This window comes from Candida pseudojiufengensis (assembly GCF_024610245.1).
Source record: "Candida pseudojiufengensis strain CBS 10847 chromosome Unknown scaffold18, whole genome shotgun sequence".
Taxonomy (NCBI): Eukaryota; Fungi; Ascomycota; class Pichiomycetes; order Serinales; family Debaryomycetaceae; genus Lodderomyces; species Lodderomyces pseudojiufengensis.
In genome coordinates, this window is record NW_026261532.1 from 72986 (window position 1) to 98948 (window position 25963).

General features: G+C 25.8%; 10 protein-coding genes across 10 annotated transcripts; 5 read left to right on the forward strand and 5 right to left on the reverse strand. All coding sequences in view use genetic code 12, as the record gives it.

The window, feature by feature from the left end:
• Nucleotides 1–5548: 5548 nt before the first annotated feature.
• KGF55_003919 (uncharacterized protein) lies at nt 5549–8188 on the forward strand (the record flags this gene model as incomplete). Its single annotated transcript, XM_051758766.1, has 1 exon — nt 5549–8188. One exon carries the CDS (start codon nt 5549–5551, stop codon nt 8186–8188), a length of 2640 nt encoding a protein of 879 aa, XP_051613340.1.
• Nucleotides 8189–8921: 733 nt separating this feature from the next.
• On the reverse strand, nt 8922–12623 carry KGF55_003920 (aminophospholipid-translocating P4-type ATPase; the record flags this gene model as incomplete). The annotated part of the gene is made up of 1 exon (XM_051758767.1): nt 8922–12623. The coding sequence occupies one exon, from the start codon at nt 12621–12623 to the stop codon at nt 8922–8924; it is 3702 nt and encodes a 1233-aa protein (XP_051613341.1).
• A 297-nt stretch (nt 12624–12920) lies between these two features.
• PRO2 (glutamate-5-semialdehyde dehydrogenase) lies at nt 12921–14172 on the forward strand (the record flags this gene model as incomplete). Its single annotated transcript, XM_051758768.1, has 2 exons — nt 12921–14099; nt 14146–14172. 2 exons carry the CDS (start codon nt 12921–12923, stop codon nt 14170–14172), a joined length of 1206 nt encoding a protein of 401 aa, XP_051613342.1.
• A 25-nt stretch (nt 14173–14197) lies between these two features.
• Nucleotides 14198–14989, reverse strand: MET8 (bifunctional precorrin-2 dehydrogenase/sirohydrochlorin ferrochelatase; the record flags this gene model as incomplete). The annotated part of the gene is made up of 1 exon (XM_051758769.1): nt 14198–14989. One exon carries the CDS (start codon nt 14987–14989, stop codon nt 14198–14200), a length of 792 nt encoding a protein of 263 aa, XP_051613343.1.
• A 116-nt stretch (nt 14990–15105) lies between these two features.
• On the forward strand, nt 15106–17019 carry KGF55_003923 (GTPase-activating protein; the record flags this gene model as incomplete). The annotated part of the gene is made up of 1 exon (XM_051758770.1): nt 15106–17019. The coding sequence occupies one exon, from the start codon at nt 15106–15108 to the stop codon at nt 17017–17019; it is 1914 nt and encodes a 637-aa protein (XP_051613344.1).
• Nucleotides 17020–17091: 72 nt separating this feature from the next.
• On the reverse strand, nt 17092–17562 carry KGF55_003924 (palmitoyltransferase; the record flags this gene model as incomplete). The annotated part of the gene is made up of 1 exon (XM_051758771.1): nt 17092–17562. One exon carries the CDS (start codon nt 17560–17562, stop codon nt 17092–17094), a length of 471 nt encoding a protein of 156 aa, XP_051613345.1.
• A 1404-nt stretch (nt 17563–18966) lies between these two features.
• HUT1 (Hut1p) lies at nt 18967–19932 on the reverse strand (the record flags this gene model as incomplete). Its single annotated transcript, XM_051758772.1, has 1 exon — nt 18967–19932. The coding sequence occupies one exon, from the start codon at nt 19930–19932 to the stop codon at nt 18967–18969; it is 966 nt and encodes a 321-aa protein (XP_051613346.1).
• A 60-nt stretch (nt 19933–19992) lies between these two features.
• Nucleotides 19993–21624, reverse strand: KGF55_003926 (signal recognition particle subunit; the record flags this gene model as incomplete). The annotated part of the gene is made up of 1 exon (XM_051758773.1): nt 19993–21624. One exon carries the CDS (start codon nt 21622–21624, stop codon nt 19993–19995), a length of 1632 nt encoding a protein of 543 aa, XP_051613347.1.
• Nucleotides 21625–22179: 555 nt separating this feature from the next.
• Nucleotides 22180–23070, forward strand: KGF55_003927 (GCY1; the record flags this gene model as incomplete). Its single annotated transcript, XM_051758775.1, has 1 exon — nt 22180–23070. The coding sequence occupies one exon, from the start codon at nt 22180–22182 to the stop codon at nt 23068–23070; it is 891 nt and encodes a 296-aa protein (XP_051613348.1).
• Nucleotides 23071–24039: 969 nt separating this feature from the next.
• Nucleotides 24040–25680, forward strand: KGF55_003928 (uncharacterized protein; the record flags this gene model as incomplete). The annotated part of the gene is made up of 1 exon (XM_051758776.1): nt 24040–25680. One exon carries the CDS (start codon nt 24040–24042, stop codon nt 25678–25680), a length of 1641 nt encoding a protein of 546 aa, XP_051613349.1.
• Nucleotides 25681–25963: the final 283 nt, after the last annotated feature.

The window sequence follows — 25963 nt, forward strand, 5'->3', positions numbered from 1 at the left end:
GATTGAGTTGTTTTTCTGAATTGTGGAAATGAAAAAATTATGGTACGAGTAATTTTAATGATATGTATTATTGAAATTGAAATGTTTGGACGAAAGCTTGTGGTATATATGAGTAAAACTAAATGAGTATGAATCTTGTTTCCTATTGAAGGGGCTGAGAAAGAGCTGATAAAATCGGGGAGACTTCATCTTTTAAATAAGTGTAAATAATGTTAAATTCGGTCCAGAACAAAGATTAAATTTGTTTCAAATTTACTGATCTTTACATTACAACTATTAAAAATAAATAAATAAATTTAAATAGACGAGTTTATCTGAAACACAGCCGTACCGCAATACATAAACACTTTTTCAATCCGACCAGTTCGCTGTTGAATAAGTACTTAAAATTCATTATTATACGAAATTAAGCAGTTTAAAAACGATTGTAGAAATCATAAATAGTTGTTGCGATGATCCACTAATAGTTCAAGTTCATCTAAATTTTTAATCTGTTTCCATTTTTTGAAAATATTGGCATAAAATACGATAACAAAATTATATGACCTCCATAAAACTATTTATTTGATGACCTCCGAAACATCGAAATATTTTATTACAGAATAATATACTATTGCGTACCGACAATATAAAAATAATAGAAATAAAAAGAAATGATTTGTTTTGACGATAGATTTCAAACTTGAAACAAGATTCATTTCGTGGCATGATTCTACATTTATTTGGGCCACCTTGTTTATTACTTTAACCTTTAGAGGATTTATCTTCAATTGACATAAATGTAAATCACCTGGAAGTTATAAAATTGGTCATGAGATTTTCAAATTTATAAAAGTTCACACTGATGTTTCTGTTCTAGTCGTATAGTTCGGTTATTTGTAGATTGTAAAGTAATACAAACATTACAACAACACCAATATTAACTTTCCTAAAAATTAGAACTACTTTTAGAAATATCCAAGTCTAAGTAAATTTCGTACTCTTTAGCTCGATCAATCTTATTGTAAATTTCTATACATTCGATTTTGGTAACGAGATTAAATTCATAATCACTTACATCCAAATTGCTAAGTGAGTAGACATATTGATGACAACATGTCTACTCATCTAGCAAGTGGGAATAAAGTATTAAGTTTTGGGATGTTTCTTAACAAGTACAACACAATACATTCTTCTATTGTGCTTTTCTTTCATTTTTGAAAAGATACTGTTCGTTCGGACAAAAATTTTTCAAAAAAACGTCTAGTTTGTGATCAAGAGTATTTCATCCTTAAATTCAACTATTCCAAAATTTCCATTTAAATCGGTAAACAACGGCTTTGTTTTGTAAACATAAACATTCTTGTCTTAAAAACCGATGAAAATTGTAACCAATTAAAAGTATCAACTATAAATGATATTTTGATCCGACTAGACCAAAATAATTATAATCGGATTAAGTAGAATAATTAAAACCGATTAAAATCAACTACTGATTTAAAAGTCTTGTGATATTTAAAATTTTTTTTTAAGGTTTAAGGATTAATATATTTTGTGTCATACTTTAAAAATTAAAAGGCGATTCTTGCCTTTAAAGTAGAATGACTTTTATATTGAAGTTAAGATTCACGGGTTTAAATTTAACAGATCGTCAATATAACAAATACAAATAAATTAAAATTATGAGCTTTTATCTTTTATTTTTGTTTCACCCCCCTCCTTTGAATTCAGAATTTTGTTAAAATTCCATCTCTAAACATAAATCATCAAGAAAATTAAGACAATCAAAGAAAAATTGTTAACCAAGTGATTTAAAGGGATCCAATGTTCTTTTTCGTATAAATTATTTTCTAGAAAATTTTAAATTCATATTCCTTGTTTTTGAAACAAACTACAACTCATCAATCCAAATTCTTAAAAAAAAAGCTTATTTTATAACAATAACTTGTTGACGAATAGCAAGTAAATCAATTATTAGTTTTATTGCGCTCTATTGTATTACTTTATTTAATACTCACACGATATTATAAAGATTGTTTTCTTTTGTTGATTTATACTTTTGTTTTAAGTTATAATCGTTGTTCTTAATTAATTAATTAAATTTTGAATGTAAATTTAATAAAATGGAATTTAAATTCCTTTTCCTATAAAAATATTATTTTTTAACTCCTTTAGATTACACAAAATCTAATATTAGAAAGAATTACACAAAAATGTCAACATAAATTTACGAAACTAAAAATAAAAAATAAAAATAAAAATAATATTTCAAAATATTATTTGGTCTCACATTTCTTTCTTTCACATTGTGATTTACTTAAACATATTATAAAATGTACTCAATCACTCTTCCAATTATAATTTTTGTTTTGATTCAACAATCTAAATTTTAAGTGACCTTCATGAAGACTAAAGATTTTTTTCTTGTAATTAATCCCAAGAGTTAAAAGTTTTATTGTTCATGAATCTAAGAGTGGAGTAAAAATATAATTATTTAAATTGGTCTATTTCACTTTAAAAGTGATTAAATTTTTAGTAGACTTTTTATAATTTAGTATTACTCAAATTCTGAAATGATTGAGTCAAAAAGATTATGTTTTTAGTCCAGCAGACTTAAATTTAGTTATCAAAGTAATGAAATTTTCCTTAAGTATCATTTTCAAAGAGTTCTTCTTTTCAATAATATTTTGTTGAAAAACTTTTGAAGCCACTCAATCGAGGTAATCGATATATATAAAATCATTACAAAACTAAATCAATTGATTTTTTGCCAAACCAAGATTTGTGTTACTTCTTTGATTTTAGAAATTGACTTTTGGATAAATGCAGGGATAAATTCAAACAAAAATATATTTACAATATTGTGTAAATATTAAGGAATACAAAGTACGAAAATTTTAAAACCTTTATTTGGTCTTAGACAATTCAACTTTAAACTAAAAAACAAAATTTTTAAATATAATTTGTTTATCATTGTAAAATTTTGATCTAATTCATTTACCAAGATTCTAAATATATACTCATTTAAAGATTCAAGCTTTTTCTTTTTAAGTATTAACAAGTATCATAATGATTTGGTTTAAGTAATACTAAAGACTATCCTAAGCCAAATTAGAATTAATAATCACACGAGTCTTAAAAAAGTTTATTAACCATAACCCTCACAATTTTCTTTATTATATAATTAGTTCAAATTTCAAACAATAGGTTGATGGATTATTATTTTTTCTCAATATATTGTGTAGATTTTTCAATATTGCGTTTTATGCCTAATTGTTACTCAAAATCTACATCTTCAGTTACGAAAATTGAATATTGTGTTAAGGAGGTTTGGTGTAAAATAATACATCTCGTTTAAAGGGAAAATAATTTTTTCTTTATGGTTTTATATTAACAACAAGAGGCTTAAACTTATATTTTTAAACATTGTACATTATACTTTGTACATCAACAATTTAGATTCTAAAGATGTGACTAAAATTTTTTTAGTTTAGTTTAAGTTAGTTGTTCTAGAAACTAAAGTAAAGATTTACAATATAAAATTAATTGGACACTGGAAGGAATCAGAGGAAAAATAAAGGGAGAAGAGAGGTTAGTAGAAATTGAGTAAAGTTACACTTCATATCAATTATTGAATCAATCAATTTTGATAAAAATTTTTAAAAGGGTCTGATCTTGATTCCAGTTACCAAAATTTATCTGATTTCTTGATTAACTTTTTTCTTCCCTCATGATGAGCAGGACCAAATAGAAAAAAAAAGTCTAAAATAAAGTTTAAAACATGTATCAAATAAAGTAAATAAAACGTTTTTTATTGATATAAATCTATACATGAAATAGACTCAACTAATTACGAAAATTGAAAATCAAGATCATTTGTCGTTTTGGCAATTGCGATTAATTATATTTGTTACTGAAATGTAGTAGATTGATTCGATACCCTTGTATCTACGTTGAATCTAAATAATACACGAAATGTAAATGATAATAATAATTGTTGATTCTCTAAATAAGAGTATATAAATTCTATATAACTTGTTTTATTTGTTCGACGAATCTCACCATTGTCGTAAAGTCAATGTCATAAAAATTGACTGACTTGTATGATAATACACATTTGAAAGTAACTTTAAAAGTAACTTTAAAATATAGAAAAGGGGGGAAAAGCGTTGTTATAATACATACAGTTAGTCCGGTATGTATTAAACTAAGCGCTTTTACCACATTGCATTTGTTTTGAAAGTCAGTGATCTAAAACGAATTTGGACTCACCAGCGTGAATTTATACTATAACCATTACATTTGATTATATATATGTTGTAAGATAATATTAAATTGAAATTATTAAAAACAGTATACCAAGCCAAATTTCACTTGTATTTTTCAAATCTAAACGTACTATGCTATTTACTTATACTTTTTTCAACTTTATCTACTCTTTAAACTAAAAATTTAAACTTGAATATAGTTACTTCTTCTTCTTTTTCATTGAATTCTTTTGGTTACATTTGGTAAAATATTTGGTTAATTAATGTAAGAGAAATTTAAACTTTTATATATATTAGTAGTACTGTATATAAGTATATATTAATTTAATAACACAATTACACAAAATACAAATTAAGTAATTGATATTGTGATGATTAAATTAAATTAAGGTGAGAGAGATAGTACAAAATATATTGATAAGAGATAATAGGACATCAACAGATATTACTGATTCACTTCTACATAAGTCTAATACTGCAAAGATATATGAGTAGTACTGACAATAGATTACTCACAAATGGCAATATAAGAGAAATAACGGGGATATATTGGATATATATATTTAGTTTATGACTTTTCTTAGTGAAAACATCGAAATGAAAAGTTTTTAAACTACATAGTGAATATAAAACAACCACACTTTATAAAGAATGTTAGACTGCTCTTATAATACTCTTTAACTGTTAATTCCAATTTGTTTAGACTCAGTTAATTTAAACAAACAATTTTACTCATAACCATTTTAATACCTTTAGTCCTTGATTAATTTAATTAAGTTAATTGTTATTATAATAAATTAGTTTTGTGTAACTAATTTGATATTTCCATTAATTAAATAAATTTATATAAGTAGAATTATCATTTCTCATAATTTTTTAAATTTTTACAACCAATTTATACAACTTCTTTTACTTTTACAACCACCAATAACACATCACTATCATCATTATAACCACCATATTCGTATCTCAATAGACTAGAGAATACTTAATATATCTATAACTATTACTACTTTACACATTTAGACATTATCATATCCAGCATATATACCTTAATATTTCAATTTTCAATTCAAATTCAGTTTACTATTTTACAAACCCATATTTTTTACAACCAACTTTTATATTAATATTTGCATGTTTTTCATCATTCTTTCATTACTTTAATAGACCAATCAACTTACAAATATCTAAATAATTCATTCATTATCATACATTGCTTTTAACAAACTTTAAACAACTAATTTACAACCAAAATCGAGAAAACAGAAAGATCAAAAAAGCAACAAATCAACAAATAAATGAAATTTGGTAATAATTTACAATATTTATCAATACCAGAATGGAAAAGTTATAATATTGATTATAATGATTTAAAATATAAAATTAAACAAATAACAAATTCAAATTCAAAAGATTTAACAAATTTAAATAAAAGTTTTATTGAAAATATTGATTATATTAATTTATTTATTCAAACAAAATATGGTGAATTAAATAGAAAATTTAAATATTTAGAAAGAATATTTGAAAATTTAAGATTAAAAAATAATGAAATTGAAATTGAGGAGGAGGGACATAATGAGGGAAATAACACAAATAATCTACCTATGTCTGAATCTTATGAAAATTTTATAGATATTAAATCATTACTAATAGAAGTTGATGAATTATTCTACCAATCTATTGAATTATCAATAATTTTAAAAAATTTATCAAAATTCATACTAATACAAAAAATTGCCATTAAAAAGATCTTCAAAAAGTTTTTAAAATATTACAAGCATAAACAATTAGCAACAAAATTTATAATGAATATTAAAAATTATTTATTAGAAAATCAAAATTCTTTTATCAACTTTGATTTAACAAATTTAACTTTAAAACTAACAAATTTTATAAATCTAATAGAATATGAGAGGAAAATTCTACAAACTTTTAATCAAGATTATCTTAATTCCCAGACCACTGGAAACAATAATTCAACAAATAATAATCAATTACATAGAAAAAATTCATTATTCTCAATTGCATCTACATTAAATTCTTCCGATTATCAAAATTCAATATTACCATCAAAATATTGTGGAAATAGTAATCAACAACAAATTCCATCAACAAATGGTTCATATTTTGATTTAATAATTCAATTAAAAAAAAATTTTCAATGTCATTGTTTAATACCAAATGATTTAAGTAATGATGTTATATTAAATTTTAATATTTATTTAAATTTAAAATGTATAGAAGATGATTTAATTTCAATTATTTATTTAAATCATGATTTATTAAATGAACCAGCAATGATAATAACAAGTTCTAAAAATTCAAAATCAATAATTATAGCTCCAACAGGTGGATTAAGAAAAAATTCTTATTGTATTTTGGATAATGAAATTGTTGAAATTTTTTTATTACATTTAAAAGATAGAAGCAATGAATCATATAAAAATAAATTATCAGAATCATTTCAAAATTCAAGTCAATTAACTAAAAAAACTATAAATTTTATAATATCTAATAATTATTTACCGACTTCAAGATTAATTTGTAAAAGATCAAGATTTAAAATTGAAAAATTTGATAATGAAGATGATGAAAACCACCAAGAATTTGAAATTAATAGTACAACAAATACAAATCAAGATGAAAATGATTACTATATTGCTTTAAATAGTGATATTTATACAACAAATAAGCCCGTTTTCATAAATACAATAAATTTCCCGCAAACATTTGAAAAATTTGATATTTTCCCACATAATCATTTAGGAATTTATTCAAATGATATAAATCTTTTTGAATTTGAATCATCATTAACAACAAAAATTGATAAAAATGGTATTATTTCAAATGAATTTCATTTAATTTATTTAAAAAAATTTCCAAAAATTTTAACAATTATATTAAATAATAATTTTATAAATTTATATAAAAAATTTAATTTTTATCAATATCAATTAAGTTGTTATTATAATATTATACCAAATAATGAATTTATAAATAATCATTATTCAAATTTATTAAATTTAAATTTATTAAAAAATTTTGAAAATGTTTCAGTTAATAATCAACAATTAAATGAAGAAGAAAATATAATAAAAAGAAAATCAAACAATATAATAAAACATAAGTTATCAATTCAATCAATTCAAAATCAAAAATCACAATTAAAGCCTTCTAAAAATAGTTTTGGATCAAGTATATTTGAACAAGTTGAAAATGTTCAATCATCATGTGGAAGTTTATCACCACAAGATATAAATTTTACAGATGATGAAGAAGATATAATAGAAATTTCAAAATTAAAATCCGGTTCCAAACAAGAATTTAATCAAATTAATAAAATTTTTGAATCAATTTATAATTTAAAACAAAAATTTTTTAATATGAATCCAATAAATGAAGAAAAAAATCAATATCAAATTTATGAAAATCCATTTTATAATAATTTTAATAATAATGAAGAAATAGATCCATATACTAAGCTACTTAGTATAATGCACAACCAAAATTATCAAAACAATTCAACTTATGATTCAATAAATGAAGAACCTATTGGATATTTACAAAGAAATGAATTTAAATTACAATATGAAATAAATTATGATAAAACATTATCATATATTTATTTTTCATTAAATATTATATCATTATTTTTAATGGGTATACAATTAGGAATAATTTATTCAATTTATAATAACTTAGATGGCAACAACAACTACGATAATTCATTTTTGATAAGATATAATTTAAATCTTTTTATAATTTTAATTTTTGGAATGTTAATAAGTTTATTATTTAATTTAATTTCTATAAATTTATTATATTATAGATTTCAAAAAGGTAAAAAATTTCATTATTTGGTTATATGGTTGGGGTTTGGTATTAATTTAATTGGTTGTTTTTGGAATTTTTATTTATTATTAAGTCATTTTTAAAATGATTCAATATACTTGGTTCATTGTTTAAATTTAACAGTTACGATTAATGAAATAAAAACAATTTAAGATTGAATTTGTAGATTCGGTTATTGTTGTATATGTTTATTTTGATCTCTATTTCTAGAATTCGATTTTTTGCAACCTAACTTGCTAAAAATAATTCCTAAAACAACAAACAAACATGAGAATGTAAAACTCAAACTTAAAATTTAACTCTTGTATAACTATCATTAATAATTAGAGTTAATGAACCAAAAGATAGATGGTAATTTTGAACATTGTTGGAAAATAATTTTAAAAAAAAAGTTATTGGTATATCAAAAATCTCCCGGGGGCGAGTCGAACGCCCGATCCCAAGATTACAAGTATTTGGGAAAACATATTACAGTCTTGTGCTTTAAACCAACTAAGCTACCAGGAGTAATTTCTGAAAAATTTTTTTTCACAGCTTCTTTGACTTAATACTTCTTGACTCAAATTTTGTTCAAGTTTAAACGGCTTTTGCCTCACTTTTTTTTGATTGCTACTTTAGTTCGAATCTCTTGTTGACTAAACATCATATTTAAAATTTTTTTCAATTTATAGTTGATGACTATCATAGTAGTAATTTTACAACTCTCCAATGAAAGTGAAAATTAGTTTAGAGTGGATTATTAAAGAGTTGAGTTCAAAAATCAATGAATTATTACCAATTATTAAATATTTCATTATCATCAAAATATAAAAAATATCACCTCCTTGTTGTATCATAAAGTCTAACAATTTTATCTTGATCTTGACCTTCAGCTTGAGAAAAAGCATAACCTCTTATTTTTTTTAATCTTTGAACTTGTCTTACTTTTCTAATAGCTTTTTGAAATTGTTCCATTCTTGGTCTATGATCTTGTATATTATATTTTTGAATTTCTTGAACATAATGATAACTTTCTGGATCCATTTGTCTCTTGTAGAATTTCCATGCAAAATCTCTTAATAAACATAATATTGATACACCAAATATCATTGTCCAAAAAGTTAATAATGGATAAGTTTTTGATAAAACTCCTCTATATTCATCTGATACATTAATTAATGGTGCAATAGTTGCATAAGCTGGAAACCAACATAACCAAAATATAAATGAACCAGGTATTGCAATTAATGTAAATTTAGTCCACATAGTTACTATTAATGCTGCTTTACCTAAAGCAGTTAAAGTACAAGTAGTATAAACAGCAACTCCCCAACTCCAATTATCAGTAGTTAAACCATTTGATAAATTATTTCCATATCTATAAATAAAAAATGAACATAAAAATATAACAGCTGAATGATAAAATCCATTTATAATCCAACTCCAAAATACTGCAACATTAAAAAATTTTCTTTGTTGACCTAATTGATATAATTGAGGATATCTATCTAATAATCTTGCACTTACAAATTGATCAAATACTCCTAATACTATTGGTGGTAATACTGTAAACAAGACATTATAAAATGTTAAAGTCCAGGATTCTGCTATTGATTGACCTGAAAATGCATTTGTGAAAACAAACCAAAATTGAGTCATATATAATGCTATATTTTTATAAAATGAATATAATATAGCATTTGATATACGACGATATGACCAAGATCCATGAACCAATAAAAGTTTTTTTAAATATTTAAATTGTCCAATTGAAATATCTGCACTTCTCGCTGCTTGCATACCTTCCATACCACTTATACCAACTCCAACATGAGCTGCTTGAATCATTGAAACATCATTGGCTCCATCTCCAATTGCTAATAATAAAGATTGTTTCTTTTTACGTTTAACCATTTTCACCACCAAAGCCTTCTGTAATGGTGAAACACGACAACATATAACAGCTCTACATCTTGAACCTAATTCAATAAATAAATCTTCTAAATCTGGTTCTAAAGCAAAAGATAATGAATGACCATCAATAATTAAAGCTAATGAAGATTCTAATGATCCATCATCAACATCAAATTGATGTTCTTGTATAGCAGTTAATTTTTCTTGTAAATTTAATCTTGTATCATTTTTATTTTCTTCATTTATAATTAATAAATTCATATCTTCACTTAATAATTTACATGACATTCCAATATTTATAGCAGTTTCTTGACGATCACCAGTTAATACCCATATCTTGATACCTGCACTTTGTAAAGTATGAATAGTTTCAGGTACTCCATCTTGTAATTTATCTTCAATTGCAGTAGCACCTAATAAAAATAAATTATTTTCAATTAGTTCAGAAATTTCATCCATTTTTTCACTACGATTTTGTAATGATGTAGAAGCTTCATAATATTTTTTTGACCATTCATTATATTCATTTTCTGGTATAATTCTTGAAGCAATACAAAGGGTTCTTAATCCTTCAGCTGCAAAATCTTCAAGATGTCTTAAAGTTGAATCAATAAATGGTTGTGGTTCATTTTTTGAAAGACGTTCTAATATTACTGTATCAGCACCTTTACAAAATAATCTTATAACTCCATCAGGACATCTGAATATGGCAGACATTCTTTTTCTTGTTGAATTAAATTCACAAATATTTAATAATTCATATTCTGATTGATTATTGGTTATTGTATTTTCTATTGTAACAGTTTTAGGACGACGGATTATAAATTTGTATCCTAAATCAGCAGCTCCTTGAACTAATGCGCCTTCATCAGGAGATGCAGCTTGATATTTTATTTCTCCATTTTCTCTATTTTCAGGAATTACAGTATGACAAGTACTTAATAAAGTTAAAAATTCATTAATTATAGCTGATTGTTGTGAATCAATTTTTAAAACATCAGTTTTCAATTCATCAAATGTATGATAACCAATTTCAATACCTTCAATTATTTGAGGATAACCATCTTCTGGTATTTCTTCAGCATAACATCTTCCTCCAATTGAACAAGCCTTAAATTCCATTACATTTCTAGTTAATGTACCAGTTTTATCACTAAAAATATAATTAATCTGCCCCAATTCTTCAACTAATGAAGATGTTCTAACTCCTGTTGGTGTATCAGTTTCTTCATAATACATATCTAAATCACTTCCAATCATAAATGCTTGATAATATTTAATTAATTCAACTGTAACAAATAAAGATATTGGAACTAAATTTGAATATAAAATCCAATAAGTTAATAAATCTTGAAAAAATAATTTAGCCATTGAAGTACCTTCTAAATATAAATAATTTAAATCATTTTTACTAGCTGTCGTTTTGATAACATTTCCAATAGATGATATTAAAGCTAATACAATTAATACACAAAATAATGCAATAATTTGTAAATTTATAATTCTTTCAACATCTGTTCTTTTAATTGGTGTTGCTGTTGCATTTCTCATTAATTTCGTTTCATGACCTGTAAATATAACAACACCATTTACCCATTGTGTGTTACGTAATGTAGCACCTCTTAATAATAATTGTTCTGGAGTTAAAGGAATATCTGGACCATGTTCAAAATTTTTTAAATTACCTTCATATGTATATAATGATGAATTTGGAGGTTCTGATATTATTTCTACATCAGATAATCCTCTTATTAATTCGGTGGAGCTTTTTAAATTTGATGTTTCTGGTTTTGATTGTTTTATTTTTAAATTTGTTTCACCATCTAAATTAGCAGTTTCAATATAACATAAACCTTCAGGTTCTGAAGAACTTATTAATACTAAATCTGCAGGAAATGGTTCTTCATTATTTACTTTTACTACATCTCCAACTTGTACTTTTACCCATTTTCTCAGTACAAAATCACCAGATGCAGGGTCTAGTACCAATACTCTTGTATTATTTAAATCTTTATCAGCATTTGCTCTTTTTAAATCTTCTGATATTTCTTTTACTGCAGATACAAATAGCACTACTATTAATGTTCCTATAGTTGTATATCGATTCGTTGGTGATACATGTGGAACTTGTTGTATAATTGATGTAAATAAAAAGAATAAATTAGCATATTTACTAAATTGTTCAAATAAAAATTTAGGTAAAAAAGTTGCAATATTATATTTAGTTGTTGATATATGATTTCCAAAAAATCCAGAAGAAGCATTAGCTGAATGATTTAATATAAATATTTCTCTTGGTTTTCTTGATTCAAGTTTTGAATGTTTATTGCCCGTTAGTTTATTTTTAAATTTTCGATAAATATGAGTAATGTCAAAATCTCGTGGTGGTTTTTCTTCTTTAGGTGATTCATATGGTTTATAACTAGTTGGTTTAGGTTTTGAAGTTATTATTGGTGTTTGAAAATCTTCAATTTCTTCGTCTTCATCGTCTGAAATGATAAATCGATCATTAAAGGGATTATCTTGATTATGTTGTGGATAATGATGTTGTGGATTAAAACTATTTAAATCCAAGTCTATTAGAGCACTTTCGTCTTCAAACGGATTGTCTTTTGGTTTTGACATGGCTGTGTGGTTTATGTTTGGTAAATACTTTGTTTTGTTAGAAAAATTAAATTTAAAATATCGTGTTGCAAAATCTATACGAAGTGATTTAAAAATAGAATTGATTGATGAAAGACGGCTATAAGCCTGAATGATTTTTGGATTGTTTGATGATATATGAAAACTTGTTATATAATCTACTTTAGACACTTTACTCAGTAATATAACAATCTGAGACATTCGTTATTTTGATTACACTTAATTTCTAAGTATGCGATTTTATTTTTTTTCACATCATGAGTAATCAATTTATCAAACATGTCAAGTGAAAGAATAGCCAAAGAAGCAAACCTTGCTTTTTCAACGCTTAAGACTTTGTCAAATGAAGAAAGATCAAATGCTTTACAAATTATTCATGACTCTTTAAAAGAAAAGAAAACAAACATCCTAAAAGCTAATGAATTAGATTTAAAAAATGCTGAATCTCAAAATCTTTCATCATCATTAATTAAAAGACTTGATTTATCAAAATCTGGGAAATTTGATTCTATGTTACAAGGAATATTTGATGTTGCAAATTTACCAGATCCTGTAGGTAAAGTCACACTAGCTAAGAAGCTTGATGAAGGTTTAAATCTATATAGAGTAACTGCACCAATTGGTGTTTTATTGATTATTTTTGAAAGTAGACCTGAAGTTATTGCTAATATTACTGCATTAGCTGTAAAATCTGGTAATTCTGCAATATTAAAAGGAGGCAAAGAATCTTTTCAAACTTTTAAAATAATGAGTGAAATTGTAAATCAAGCGTTGGCCAAGACTAAAGTTCCACCAAAAGCTATTCAATTAATAGAGAGTAGAGAAGATGTTTCAGATTTACTAAATCAAGATAAATATATTGACTTGGTAATTCCTCGAGGTTCTAATGAATTGGTACGTCATATTAAGTCAAATACAAAAATCCCTGTTTTAGGTCATGCTGATGGTATTTGTTCAATCTATGTGGACTCGAATTATGATTTAACAAAAGCTAAAAGGATTATTATTGATTCAAAGACAAATTACCCAGCTGGTTGTAACGCAGTTGAACAATTGTTGATAAATAAAAATTTACCAAAAGAAGAAATTAAAGAGATTTTACAATCTTTGATTGATAATAAAGTAACGATACATGTAACACCTGAATTGAAATTAATAGATTCGGAATTTGTAAAGGATGTAGTGGATGATTCATTTGATAAAGAATATCTTTCATTTGATATATCAGTGAAGCTAGTGAATAATATTGATGAAGCGATTTCCCATATTAATGAACATTCATCAAAACATACCGAATGTATAATAACAGAGGATGAGGCAAAAGCCAATAAATTTTTAAAAAGTATTGACTCTGCTGGTATTTATTGGAATGCTTCAACAAGATTTGCTGATGGTTTTAGATACGGTTTTGGAACAGAAGTTGGTATTAGTACAAATAAAATACATGCTAGAGGTCCAGTAGGATTAGAAGGACTAATGAGTTATCAATACCAATTGAAAGGAGATGGTCATATCGTTGGAGAATATGTAGGTGGAGGTGGATCTAAATTATTTATTCATGAAGATATATAAGTTTGAAACTCGTCATATTGTTTAGGTGGGAAATTTGGAAATGATTTTATGATTTTATCAGCTTGATCTTGTGTTAAATGTAGTAGACTCCATTCTTTTACAGTAAAAAAATCTGTCAATGTTTTAATCCAATTCATTCTAGTGTCAATTGTTACTAAGTCATCATCAATTAATATTAGCTCTCTTAGTCTAGCCCTAATTAATCCCAAATTTTCTATAGAATTATTTAAATCAACTCCAACAAATTGTTTAGCAATATTGTCTTTTATAAGTTTCGAAAGCCTTGGTGATTTCCCATTTGTACTAATCATTATTTGTAAATTATCTTGATTAATCATACTTCCAAAATAAAAATCACATAATGGTGGTTTATCTGCTATATTGACTGGTAATCTTAAAAGTTTACATTGATAATAGATTTTAGTACTTAGTTCATAATCATCAATGCAACAAAGCACACATGCAAAAGTTTCATTAACTAATTGACTTATTTTGGAATAGTCATCTATATTAATATTCTTATAGTCGAGATCCACCTGAAGTTTTTCATACATTTTCAAATCTTCATCTTGATAATTTCTATTTATTAATGTTATTTCCCCGGATTTAGCTAAATCCGATATCTCTGCATGAATATGTCCATCACCTGTAATGACAGTGATTTTAGCTTGAGCTATAAGTAAATGATTGATTCTTGATAAAGCAACATCCCCTGACCCTATAACTAAACAATGTTTATCCTTCACTTGCCAAGCTAATAATAATGAACCCTTCATATGTCATGATTAATTAAAAGAAAAAATCTTTTGACAAAGAGAAATTTTTTTTTACTTCAGGAAAAAAATTTATCACCAATATTAACCACACAATCAACATACCATTGATAGTGAACATGAGTTTTCAAAGAACGGAAAGAAGAAAGTCAATGGCAGAACGTAGACCTTCTACGTCATATACGCCACCTGTCATTCCGCATTTAGCCGGATTGGAAAAACCACAAGACCAATATTTAAAAATGGATAATTGTGATGTTTTAATATTAGGAACTGGTTTACAAGAAAGTATATTGGCAGCTGCTTTATCATGGCAAGGAACTCAAGTATTACATATAGATAATAAACCATATTATGGAGATTCTACATCCACCATGACAATAGAACAATTGAAAAAATGGTGTGCTGATGTTAATTCAAACAAAATACCACATTTTCAAGAAGCTCAAATATATATACCAGGTGGGAAATTAAATAATAAATTTCATTCAAAAGATTATGGAATTGATTTAACTCCAAAAATTATGTTTTGTCAATCAGATTTATTAAGTTTATTAGTGAAGTCAAGAGTTTATAGATATTTGGAATTTCAATCATTATCAAATTTTCATGTTTTTGAAAATGATGATTTTCAACAAAAGATTAATTCTACAACTAAACAAGATATATTCATAGATAAATCATTATCTTTAATAACGAAAAGAAATTTAATGAAATTTTTGAAATTTATATTACTAGATCCAAATTATAAAGCTAAAATCACTAAACCTAATCAACCTATTCAAACTTTCCTTAAAGAGGAATTCAAATTAGAAGATCCACAAATTAATGAGTTAGTATATTCAATTGGACTTTCATATAAAGAAGATATCACCACTAAAGAAGCTCTTATAAAAATTAAAAGATTTCTTTCATCATTTGATGTTTATGGTAAATTTCCATGTATGGTTTCAAAATTTGGTGGACCAGGTGAATTAGCACAAGGATTTTGTCGAAGTGCAGCAGTTGCAGGTACAACTTATAAATTAAATTCAAGTCTTGTAGATTTTGATCCAATAACGAAAATTGCTCATTTTGATGATAATTCTCAAATTAAAATTAAAGAAAAAATTATTATATCACCAACTCAATTACCAAAATTTTTAAATTCAAGTTATGAACAAATCACTGAAAATTTACAACCTCATTATGTAACAAGATTGGTTACTGTTGTTAGACGAGATTGTAAGGAATGGATGTCACCAAATGAATCACTGGCAATTGTTGTTTTCCCACCACATTCTTTACCAACGAATAATGAATGTTCAGTACAAGTAATGATACAGAATGGGAATTCTGGTGTATGTCCAGATAATCAATCAATTTGGTTTAGTCAAACTGTTGAACAAGACTTAAGTCGAGCTAAAAGGGATTTAGAGTCTGCTTATTCTAAAATGGAATCATCATTATTAAGAGAGACATCAAATGATATAGGTGAGATGTTAGATGAAACTGATTTTGTTATGAGTCAACAAGGAACACCTGTCTTGGCTAATTCATTTAAATTAGGTTCTCATTTACAAAATTTTGTTCCCACAGAAAAACTTGAAGTTGTTTGTAAATTAGGATATGTTGAAAAGACATTTATATCAAATGATTTATCAAATATTTTTAAACCTACAAAAGAAAATAGTATAATACTTAGAGATGTACCTGATGCTAAAGATCAAATTATTTTTACAAATACTCCAAGTGCAGAATTATCATATGATGGTATCATTACTGATGTAAAATCTATATATCAAAGAGTTACAGGAACAAGTGAAGATTTCTTTGATGTTGATTTTGAAGATGAAGAAGATGAATATGATAGAAGTAATCAACCAATAATACCGCAAAAGAGATCATCAGTTATTGGTGGAATAGTGGGAGGAGGTTCAGGTACAAGCTTGGCAGCTTTAAGGGAACAAAATAATGAAAATATAAGTGATAATGCTATAGATAGTGATGATGAAATAAATGGAGCATTTGATGCTGATGAAATGGAATTATAATGAGGTAAAGAGTAATGTAAATTCAATTCTGTGTATAATAATAATCGTAATTAAACTATATTGGAAAATTTTTTAAACCACATATTCTTCTCTTTCTCTTCTTACTCTATTTTTATATTCTGCTAATTGATCATTTAATTGATTTTGAAGTTCTGCATTTTCACACCATTTTTTATATACCTCTTCATTAACTTTGAAATTAATACCATTTTTAAATCCAGAATTTGCAATTTTATAATTTATGTTGATAGGTAGTATCCATTCTAGTAAAGATTCACCTAATACTTGTTTGAAATTTTCTCTTACACCAAGATCAAAAATATTTGCTAATTTTTTTTGTTTACCATTACGATCAAATTCATATACGTTCCCACCTCTATAATTCCATCTTTGTTCTTGAAATTCTATTGTAGATAAGTTTTTGGAAATTAAATAGTATGAAAAAATAGTGAAAACTCCAACTGCTATTCCAAAAGTGAAAGAAATCACACATAATAATATTAAATTGAGTGTCAAATACTCATCTTTATACTTCTCAGTCATTATTAAGTTGTAAATAATATATGTAGTAATCCCGAATATTATCCAACAATAAATCATTACATAGGTTAAGAATTGTATGAAAAATTTGTAATTGAAAAAACCAATACAAGTTGCAAACCAAGGACAATAATGATCCATTTTCAATATACATTTCCCCGAGCTTGAGCAATGATGTGTTCTATCTGGTTTCCAACATTTACATTTATTACATACTCGAAATCCTTGATTTACTTTTAATGTGTGTATAGTCATGAATTCAGGTGGTATTTGAGGTTGATTTGAATCAAATGGATTTTCAGAATTGTTTAGTCTCAATTGTGGGTAATCTAGTGGAGATCCAGGTCCAGCATATATGATTCTATAGTATGTAACTATACTCAAAATATAAAGTGTATTAATAATTACAAATTCAATAATAATTATGATTCTTGATTCAAAATATTTTGGAATTGTAGTCATTATTGCATACACCGACCACGTTAGCACAAATGTACAAAATACTTTGGGAAATAGGGAAGCAAATATGCAACACCATCGTTCACATGTTAGTATGAATGTATTTTGTTGTATACTTGCCATTTTGAATATGGCTGTGATTGGTACAAAGCATTTATTTTTTGACCTCAGATTTTAAAAAAAGAAAAGTATCAACACTTGAACTCCAAATTTAAGAACACTCACCTTATTAGAAAGCCAACCGAACACGTCAGGTCTTTCAGATACACGAGATCATGCTCTGCAGCGTTCAAATGTTTTAATTCTTATTCATAATATGACGTGATATGCAATATTCAAAGTACAAGTGTTCGACAGACATACTTGCCATTATTATCGCAATTAGTGGACTAGAGTTAGAGTGTGTTTGGGTCTTTGATCTTTGAGATATTAAGGACTTTAAAAGCATAGTAGAGGAGCCCAAATTAATCCAGTTCCTATACTCGAACATGAAAAGACAACCCTCATTCAGATCATTAACAGCTTGCCTGGTTGAGTAAGTAATTTATCAATTGTTTCGGCAGAGCAACAACTCCAAATGACTTGACAATCCTAGAATGAGTAACGACACACAGTGATGTACTCAAGGAAATTATGATAATGTTCACTGATAACTATTTTTCAGACTTCGAGTTCGTTCATCTATCGAAAATTTTAAAGATAGTTTAAACGGTTTAAACTCTTCCATTGGTATGATCTCGTCTAAAGTCAGATCTTATATCAATGTGTTTGGTTCTATGATATCACTGGATGATTAATTAAAGTACTAGCGGAAGGATTATCATAGTGAGTAATGAATCATCTAGTGTTATCATTGTGCCAAATACGTTGATATAGGATATCATTTTATACGAGATCATATACCGGACATATAAAGCCAGATCATAATTCTATTACATCTATATACATCTATTCTATTTTCTTTTTCAGTTTTAATTTAGTATATGCTTCATATCCAATTCCACTAAATACTAATAAAACACCAATCCATTGATTTAAATTTAAATAATGACCAAATAATAAAACACTTAAAATCATACTTAACATTTTTCTAGTTACAGTAGCAGTAATTAAAATTATAGAATCAAATTTTTCTAATATTATAAATATAAATACTTGACCTATGGCTCCACAACCTGCAAATATTAAAATATCATAAATTAATTCTGGATATTTTTGACCAAATTGTAAAGTTTTAGTAATTTCATCAATTTGAAAAATTAAAACATATCCTAATGTTAATATGGATATGAATAAATTTAAAATACACATTAAATTAGCTCCTGTGAATTTTTTGGTTTTTTTAAATAATTGATCTTGAGTTGAATTAGTTAAACCATCAAGTAACATACTTCCAATTAAGTAAATTAATCCAAGTTTAGTATTTCCATCATTTATCTTAGTGGTTTCTTTTGAATGAGCTAATGTAAACACTGTAACACCAATTGTTACCATTCCAGCAACAAAATACTTATAACCCGGAAATTTAGTTTGATAAAATAGTAGATGCACTAACATCACTGGTATCAATTTACATGATTTTGCTAATAAATATGCCAAATAATCCAAATGTCTTAACGATCTATAGCCAATTGGTGATGCAATACTTGAACATACTGAAATTAAAAGCATTGATTTAAAAACTCCCTTTTCTTTTAGCACTGTGAATGGTGATGTTTTGGTTGTTACATTATTATAAATTAATCCAACAATTGAAGCTAAAAACGCTTGAACAATATTCACTATCAAAGGTGATTTGAAATATTCATTATTCCCATAAGGTTTGGTATTTATACGTTCTTGAAGAATTGACCAAGTTAAGAATGTACTATACAATCCTAGCACACATATGATCAATGTTATTATCTTATTCATTACCTGTCAATAACAGAGAGTGAAAAAAAATAAAAATTATATCACGTATTGTTTCAAATATTATTTACTAAATAAACTAAAAAATCTACTCTTTTTAATTTCTGCTTCATCATTTGGAGTTGGTTTAACTGGTTGTTTTTCGATTGGTGTCTTTATTTCACCATCATAATTTATATAATTAAAAGCAATATCAAAAAGTACTGGTTTACATATTATTGGTCTAATTTCATCAAGATTAAAAATATTAATTCCTTCAGGATATTTATTTAAATTTTCAATAGCATATTTTGTACAAGCAGATTTTTTATTTGCTTCAAATTGTGAACTAATTTGAGCTTGTAATATTCTTTTTTTAAGATGTACTTTAAAAAATGCAACTTCTTCTTTTGTACTTACATCAAATGGGAAATCAACTTTATAATATTCTCGAACATCTTGTAAATTGTCATTGATGTAGGTATAAATTTTCAAACTTTCGGCATATTTACTATTATATGAATAAGCTTCAGCAATAACTGTATCCTTTTGAAATTCAAAATATTGTTTCAAATTATGTAATGAAGAACTTAAATCTTCATCATTATAAACACCAGGTAATTCATTCAATTCAGATACTAAATTTATAATACCTGAATATAATTTTATTATATCTCTTTTTTCTTCAAATTCATCTTTTGTAATTAATTGCCCAATTAATAATAAATCTCTTTTTAATTTTGTGAAAAGTAAATTATAATTTAAATAAGTTAATAATATAGCTCTATTTTGAACTTGATCTAAATCATCATCATCTTGATTCTTTTCAGAATCTTGTTTATGTAATTCTAAAATTTCAATCCATGCTGCAATTATATGATCAAATTGATTTGTATCATTTGATTTAAGCCATTCTTTGTTGTTTGTAAGTTCTTGAATTTTATAAGCTACTTCATCATTATATATCTCTGCAGTATGACCTCTCCATTCAATTTCTTTTTGTAATTGTGTGGTAGGTATTTCATTAGTGAAACTTGGATCAATTAGATTTAGTGCTGGTGAGATACTAGGGAAATTAGATTCACGACAGTATTTTCTCGAAATTGATTTTAAATCATTTCCTAAATTTAATTGAGAAGCAGCTAAATTTAAGGATGGATCAACTGTATTTTCAATAAGTTCTTTACTTAAATCAAGATTTTCAGGTTTAGTTTTCAAATAATCTAAACAACATCTTGCAATTGAATATGCATTTAATGCTTTGTTCCATTTTTTAGTATTTATAGATAATTGTCCTGCAATTAATGAAGCATAAATGTAAACTTCAATACGTATTTGAGCTGAACTTTTTTCAGTCAATTTAATTAAATTATCAGCATGACTCAAAGCTCTTTTTAATTTAGTTTTTAATAAAGTGGCATAAGATGAAGATTTATCATTATTTACATCTAATTTCGCTTTAATTTCATGAGCATATAATACGTCCCTTTCAGCTAGATATAATTCAATCAAACCATACTTGTTATTATCTTGATATTGTTCTGATGTTATAGTTGGTGGTTTATAATTCTTAGTATCTTTAGTGATAATATTCAAGTCATGACGCAATTTTAATAATTTTTTATTGGTTCTATTTCTTTGACGTTTATAATCTGCTGCAGTGACCAAATAAGCACTTAAACGTGCCCCCAAAGTGGTGTTTAATGGTGATTCCATTTGATAGAATTGAATAGAAATTGGTTGTAAACTTTTTTTTTCAACTTTTTTCAAATAAATTCACACGACACAAATTGGAATTTGTTGCAAAACTAGATTTCGAAGATAATGTATGAAACACCATGAGTAAAGTGTAATGAGAGAAAAGTAAAAGATATTGCGTAGATAGAATGGCGAGTCTTTGTTACTAGTGAGTTACTTGGATAATTTAGTCAATTTAGTGTTCTTACAAGAATTTTGACCAATTCATCATTTTCGAGCAATGAATCACTCAATTGAGTGGCTTTAGTATAAAAGTATCAGATCAAGCATCGTAAAGACAGATCAGGAAAAAAATAGACGGGATTCAACCCTCTACATTATGATGTAATTTCTATTTTGCTATGTTGAATTTTACACTACGGAATTATAGTGGTTGCCACATTTTGGTAGCTAAATCCCCCACCTTCAAAATATAACCTTTTCATATAAATAGAGTTTAAAATTCCACAATTATTTTTAAAAATATTTCAATTACTCAATTTTACTAATCAATTGATCATTAATATTTCAAAAATGCCAGCTCAATTAGAATTCAATACAACAGATTTCACTTTAAATAATGGTAATAAAATCCCAGCTGTTGCTTTAGGTACATGGAGAGCAACTGAAGATGGAGCTGCTAAAAATTCAGTTAAAACAGCTTTAACTGAAGGTCATTATAAACATATTGATACTGCTGCTATTTATGGAAATGAAGAAGAAGTTGGAGAAGGTATTAAAGCTGCTAATGTTAAAAGAGAAGATATATTTATTACAACCAAGCTTTGGAATTCAGAACACAAAAATGTTGAAAAGGCATTAGATGAATCTTTAAAGAAATTACAATTAGATTATGTTGATCTTTATTTAATTCATTGGCCAGTTTCTCAAAATCCAGATACTAAAAAACCTTATGATGATCATGATTTTGTTGATACTTGGAAAACTTTACAAAAAATTTATAAAGAAGGTAAAAAAGTAAAAGCAATTGGTGTATCAAATTTTACTGTAAAAAAATTAGAAAAATTATTAAATTCAGATGGAGTTGATGTTGTACCTGCAGTAAATCAAGTAGAAGCTCATCCATTATTAACTCAACCTGAATTAGTTGATTATTTAAAATCAAAAAATATTATACTAGAAGCTTATTCACCTTTAGGTTCATCAGATTCTCCATTATTTAAAAATCCAACAATTGTTGAAATTGCAAAAAAATATCAAGTTGAACCTGCTCAAGTATTAATTTCATGGGCTGTTCAAAGAAAAACAGTTGTATTACCAAAATCTGTAACTCCTGCAAGAGTTATATCAAATAATAAAACCTTTGTTTTGGAAAAAGATGATTTTGAAAAATTAAATAAATTAAGTGAAAAAGATGGAGTTGTCAGAACTTGTGATCCAGATTTTAATAACTTTAATGATTGATAATGGAAGATACTAGAATAAGTTTTATAGAGACAGTAATAGATTTAGACAAAGATTATCAAGAGATGTTCTGTAGATACCTGACTTATAGCCTCTAATTGGATTTATTGACCTGGATTAGCCGTATGCTATATGATTAAATCAACTGATTTATGTTAATTATGTCATTGCGCAATTATAGAATTAGGTCCATGATCAATGAGTTTAATAATTAATCCGTAAATATTAAAGTTTCGCGCTTAATTATTCTTTTCATTCTAGAAAAATATAATATATCGAAGGGTTCTAATCCAATGATTATACGAAAGTTCTTAGCAGTTACCTTTTTTCACAAGCTTTTACATCTCTATTTGTACGATAATTCTAAATATGAGTTGTAATCTTCTTTTGAGTGATTGGAAAATTCTACATTTGACTGAATATCTAAAATTTCATACATAGCGATCATCAAGATCTATAACAATGTTAAATCTAAAATGAGTATGATTGAATCTATCAAGAGTCATCGTAAATGAAAATAGGAGAATTTACAGTATATATACGTGAAAAGTAAACTCAGATCCCGTATCTAGCCTTACGAGTCAAAATGATTAAAATGGTATTAGCCTCGACTTCCAAGATCTATTGTTCTTTTCTTAGTTTGTTCAAATCGTATGATATAGGTCATTTGAACTAAAATTTAGTGAGACATCGTACTAAATTTATTGAATGACATTGTACCGTGATCTCTTAGCCTATTGTATTATGTAGAACATACTAAATTATTTCAGTATATATCGCCTAGAAAAAGAAAAATTTATTATTATTCAAGAAATGAAAGATCAAAAAACTTTATATAAATAAGTAATAAGTTATTCAAACAAACCCTTTCTAAAATCAAAGAGATATCCTTGTTAGTACTCCAAACAATTCACATTGATTCACAACAACTCATTAGTCAATTCAAACAAATTAGAACAAAATGCTGATATGAATTATCAATTCAATATTTTTTATATTGAAATCATTCTATCAATAATATTCATTGTATCAATTATATTAATAGGATTAAATTTAAAAATTCAAACTACAAATACTACAGAACTTGAAACTGAAAAACTAAACACAATTGAATTAAAAAATTTAAAATCAACTTCAGATATTTTAAAAATTGAAACAAATCCTTTATGTGAAATTGTTGTATCTTTTGAAATTGATCATACTATTACTGCTTGGTCTCCCATCACCAAGGAAAAACATGTATTAACAAATCAAATATGGCCAGTTAATCATATTTCAATAAGTGATGATGGTAATGAAATTATATTAATAAATTTTAATAAACAAATTATATATTGTTTTCAAAATTTTAAATTAAAATGGACAAAATCATATAATGAATTTGGAAGAACAACTAAGATCCTTGAATCATTTTTTAGAAAAAAAACAGTTGCTGGTTATTTAACAAGAAAAATGATGAGTGATAATCATAAATCTGGAAATTTCCCTGCTCCTCCATCACCAATTTTAGGACCATCTACTTTAGTAGCTAAAAAAAGAATACCAGAACAAAAAGAATCAAATAATGAATATATAATAATATTAGAAACTGGTCAAATATTAACTATATCATGTCAAGATGGATCAATCAGTGTAATTAAATTCCCAAACTTATCTGCAGCTACTAAATTAAAAACTCCAAGAGTAAATGATAAAATAATTTTCAAAAAACAACAAAATGGAGAATTAATAACTGGAACTTTGGTAAATAATAAATTCATTTTCAAAGATTTAACATTAAAATTCAAAAATCAAATTCCTCCACCTTCACAAAAATTCTTAAACACACCAGTTTTAATCCCATTAGACTTTTTAGGTATGATTGTATCAGTACAAGATTTTACTGCAAGTTTAATAGATGTTCAAACGGGGATAGTTTTAAAAACATTCAATATAGGATATTATAAAACTGGAACTTTTAAAGTAGCTCATTCAGAACCAACTCATTGTAAATTTTGTGGTTGTGTTTCCATCAATTCATTATCATTGATATATAAAGATGAATCAGGAATATTAATTATTCAAACATATAAAATAGAAAGTCAAAGATCAAAAAATAGTATATGTTTAAGAGTTGAAAGAGATATTAGAGAAATTAGATGTTTAGGTTTTAATGCTATAAGTGAATCTCAATATTGGTATGAAAATTTAAAATGTTGGCAAGTTACTGATGTAAATATGATTATTGGATTTGAAAAAATAAAAGATAATAACAATACAAAACAACCTTTAAAACTACCGTCAACCCCACAACAACATGGATTACAATCACTTCGACAAAGAAATTCACCAAAACCAAAACCAAATCAAGAAAAATATGAAGGATTTATAATATCATTAACAGATGGTAAAAAAGATAATTATCCTTTAACAAATTTATCATCATCATCATCATCATTAAAAATTATTTCAACTTCAAAATATGGTTATAAATCAATTTTGGTTAATTTTGGTGAATTTTTTAAAATTTATTATCAAGGTCATAATAAATTAATTGAAAATAATTTATATTATAATAATGATGCTGGTAATAGTTTATTGTTTATAAATAAACGTAGAAATAGAACATGATATTTTTATAGTGTATATTAAATGATGTTTAGTTATCGCTCTGATTTTCGTCTAGAATGATGGATTTTACTCTTTAATGAATTGTAAAAACAGATAAAAAGAAACATAGTTATAGAACATATTAGAGAATAATTGGATGTTTTAAATATTTTATAAATTAAAATTCTATATACTTTATCTATATACTGAAGTTTGTGAATACTAAAGAACGGAGAATTACCTAAAGTAGTCCTCTGAAGCTCACTAGTATCACGGAGGTTTTACGCAATACATTTAATTAAAA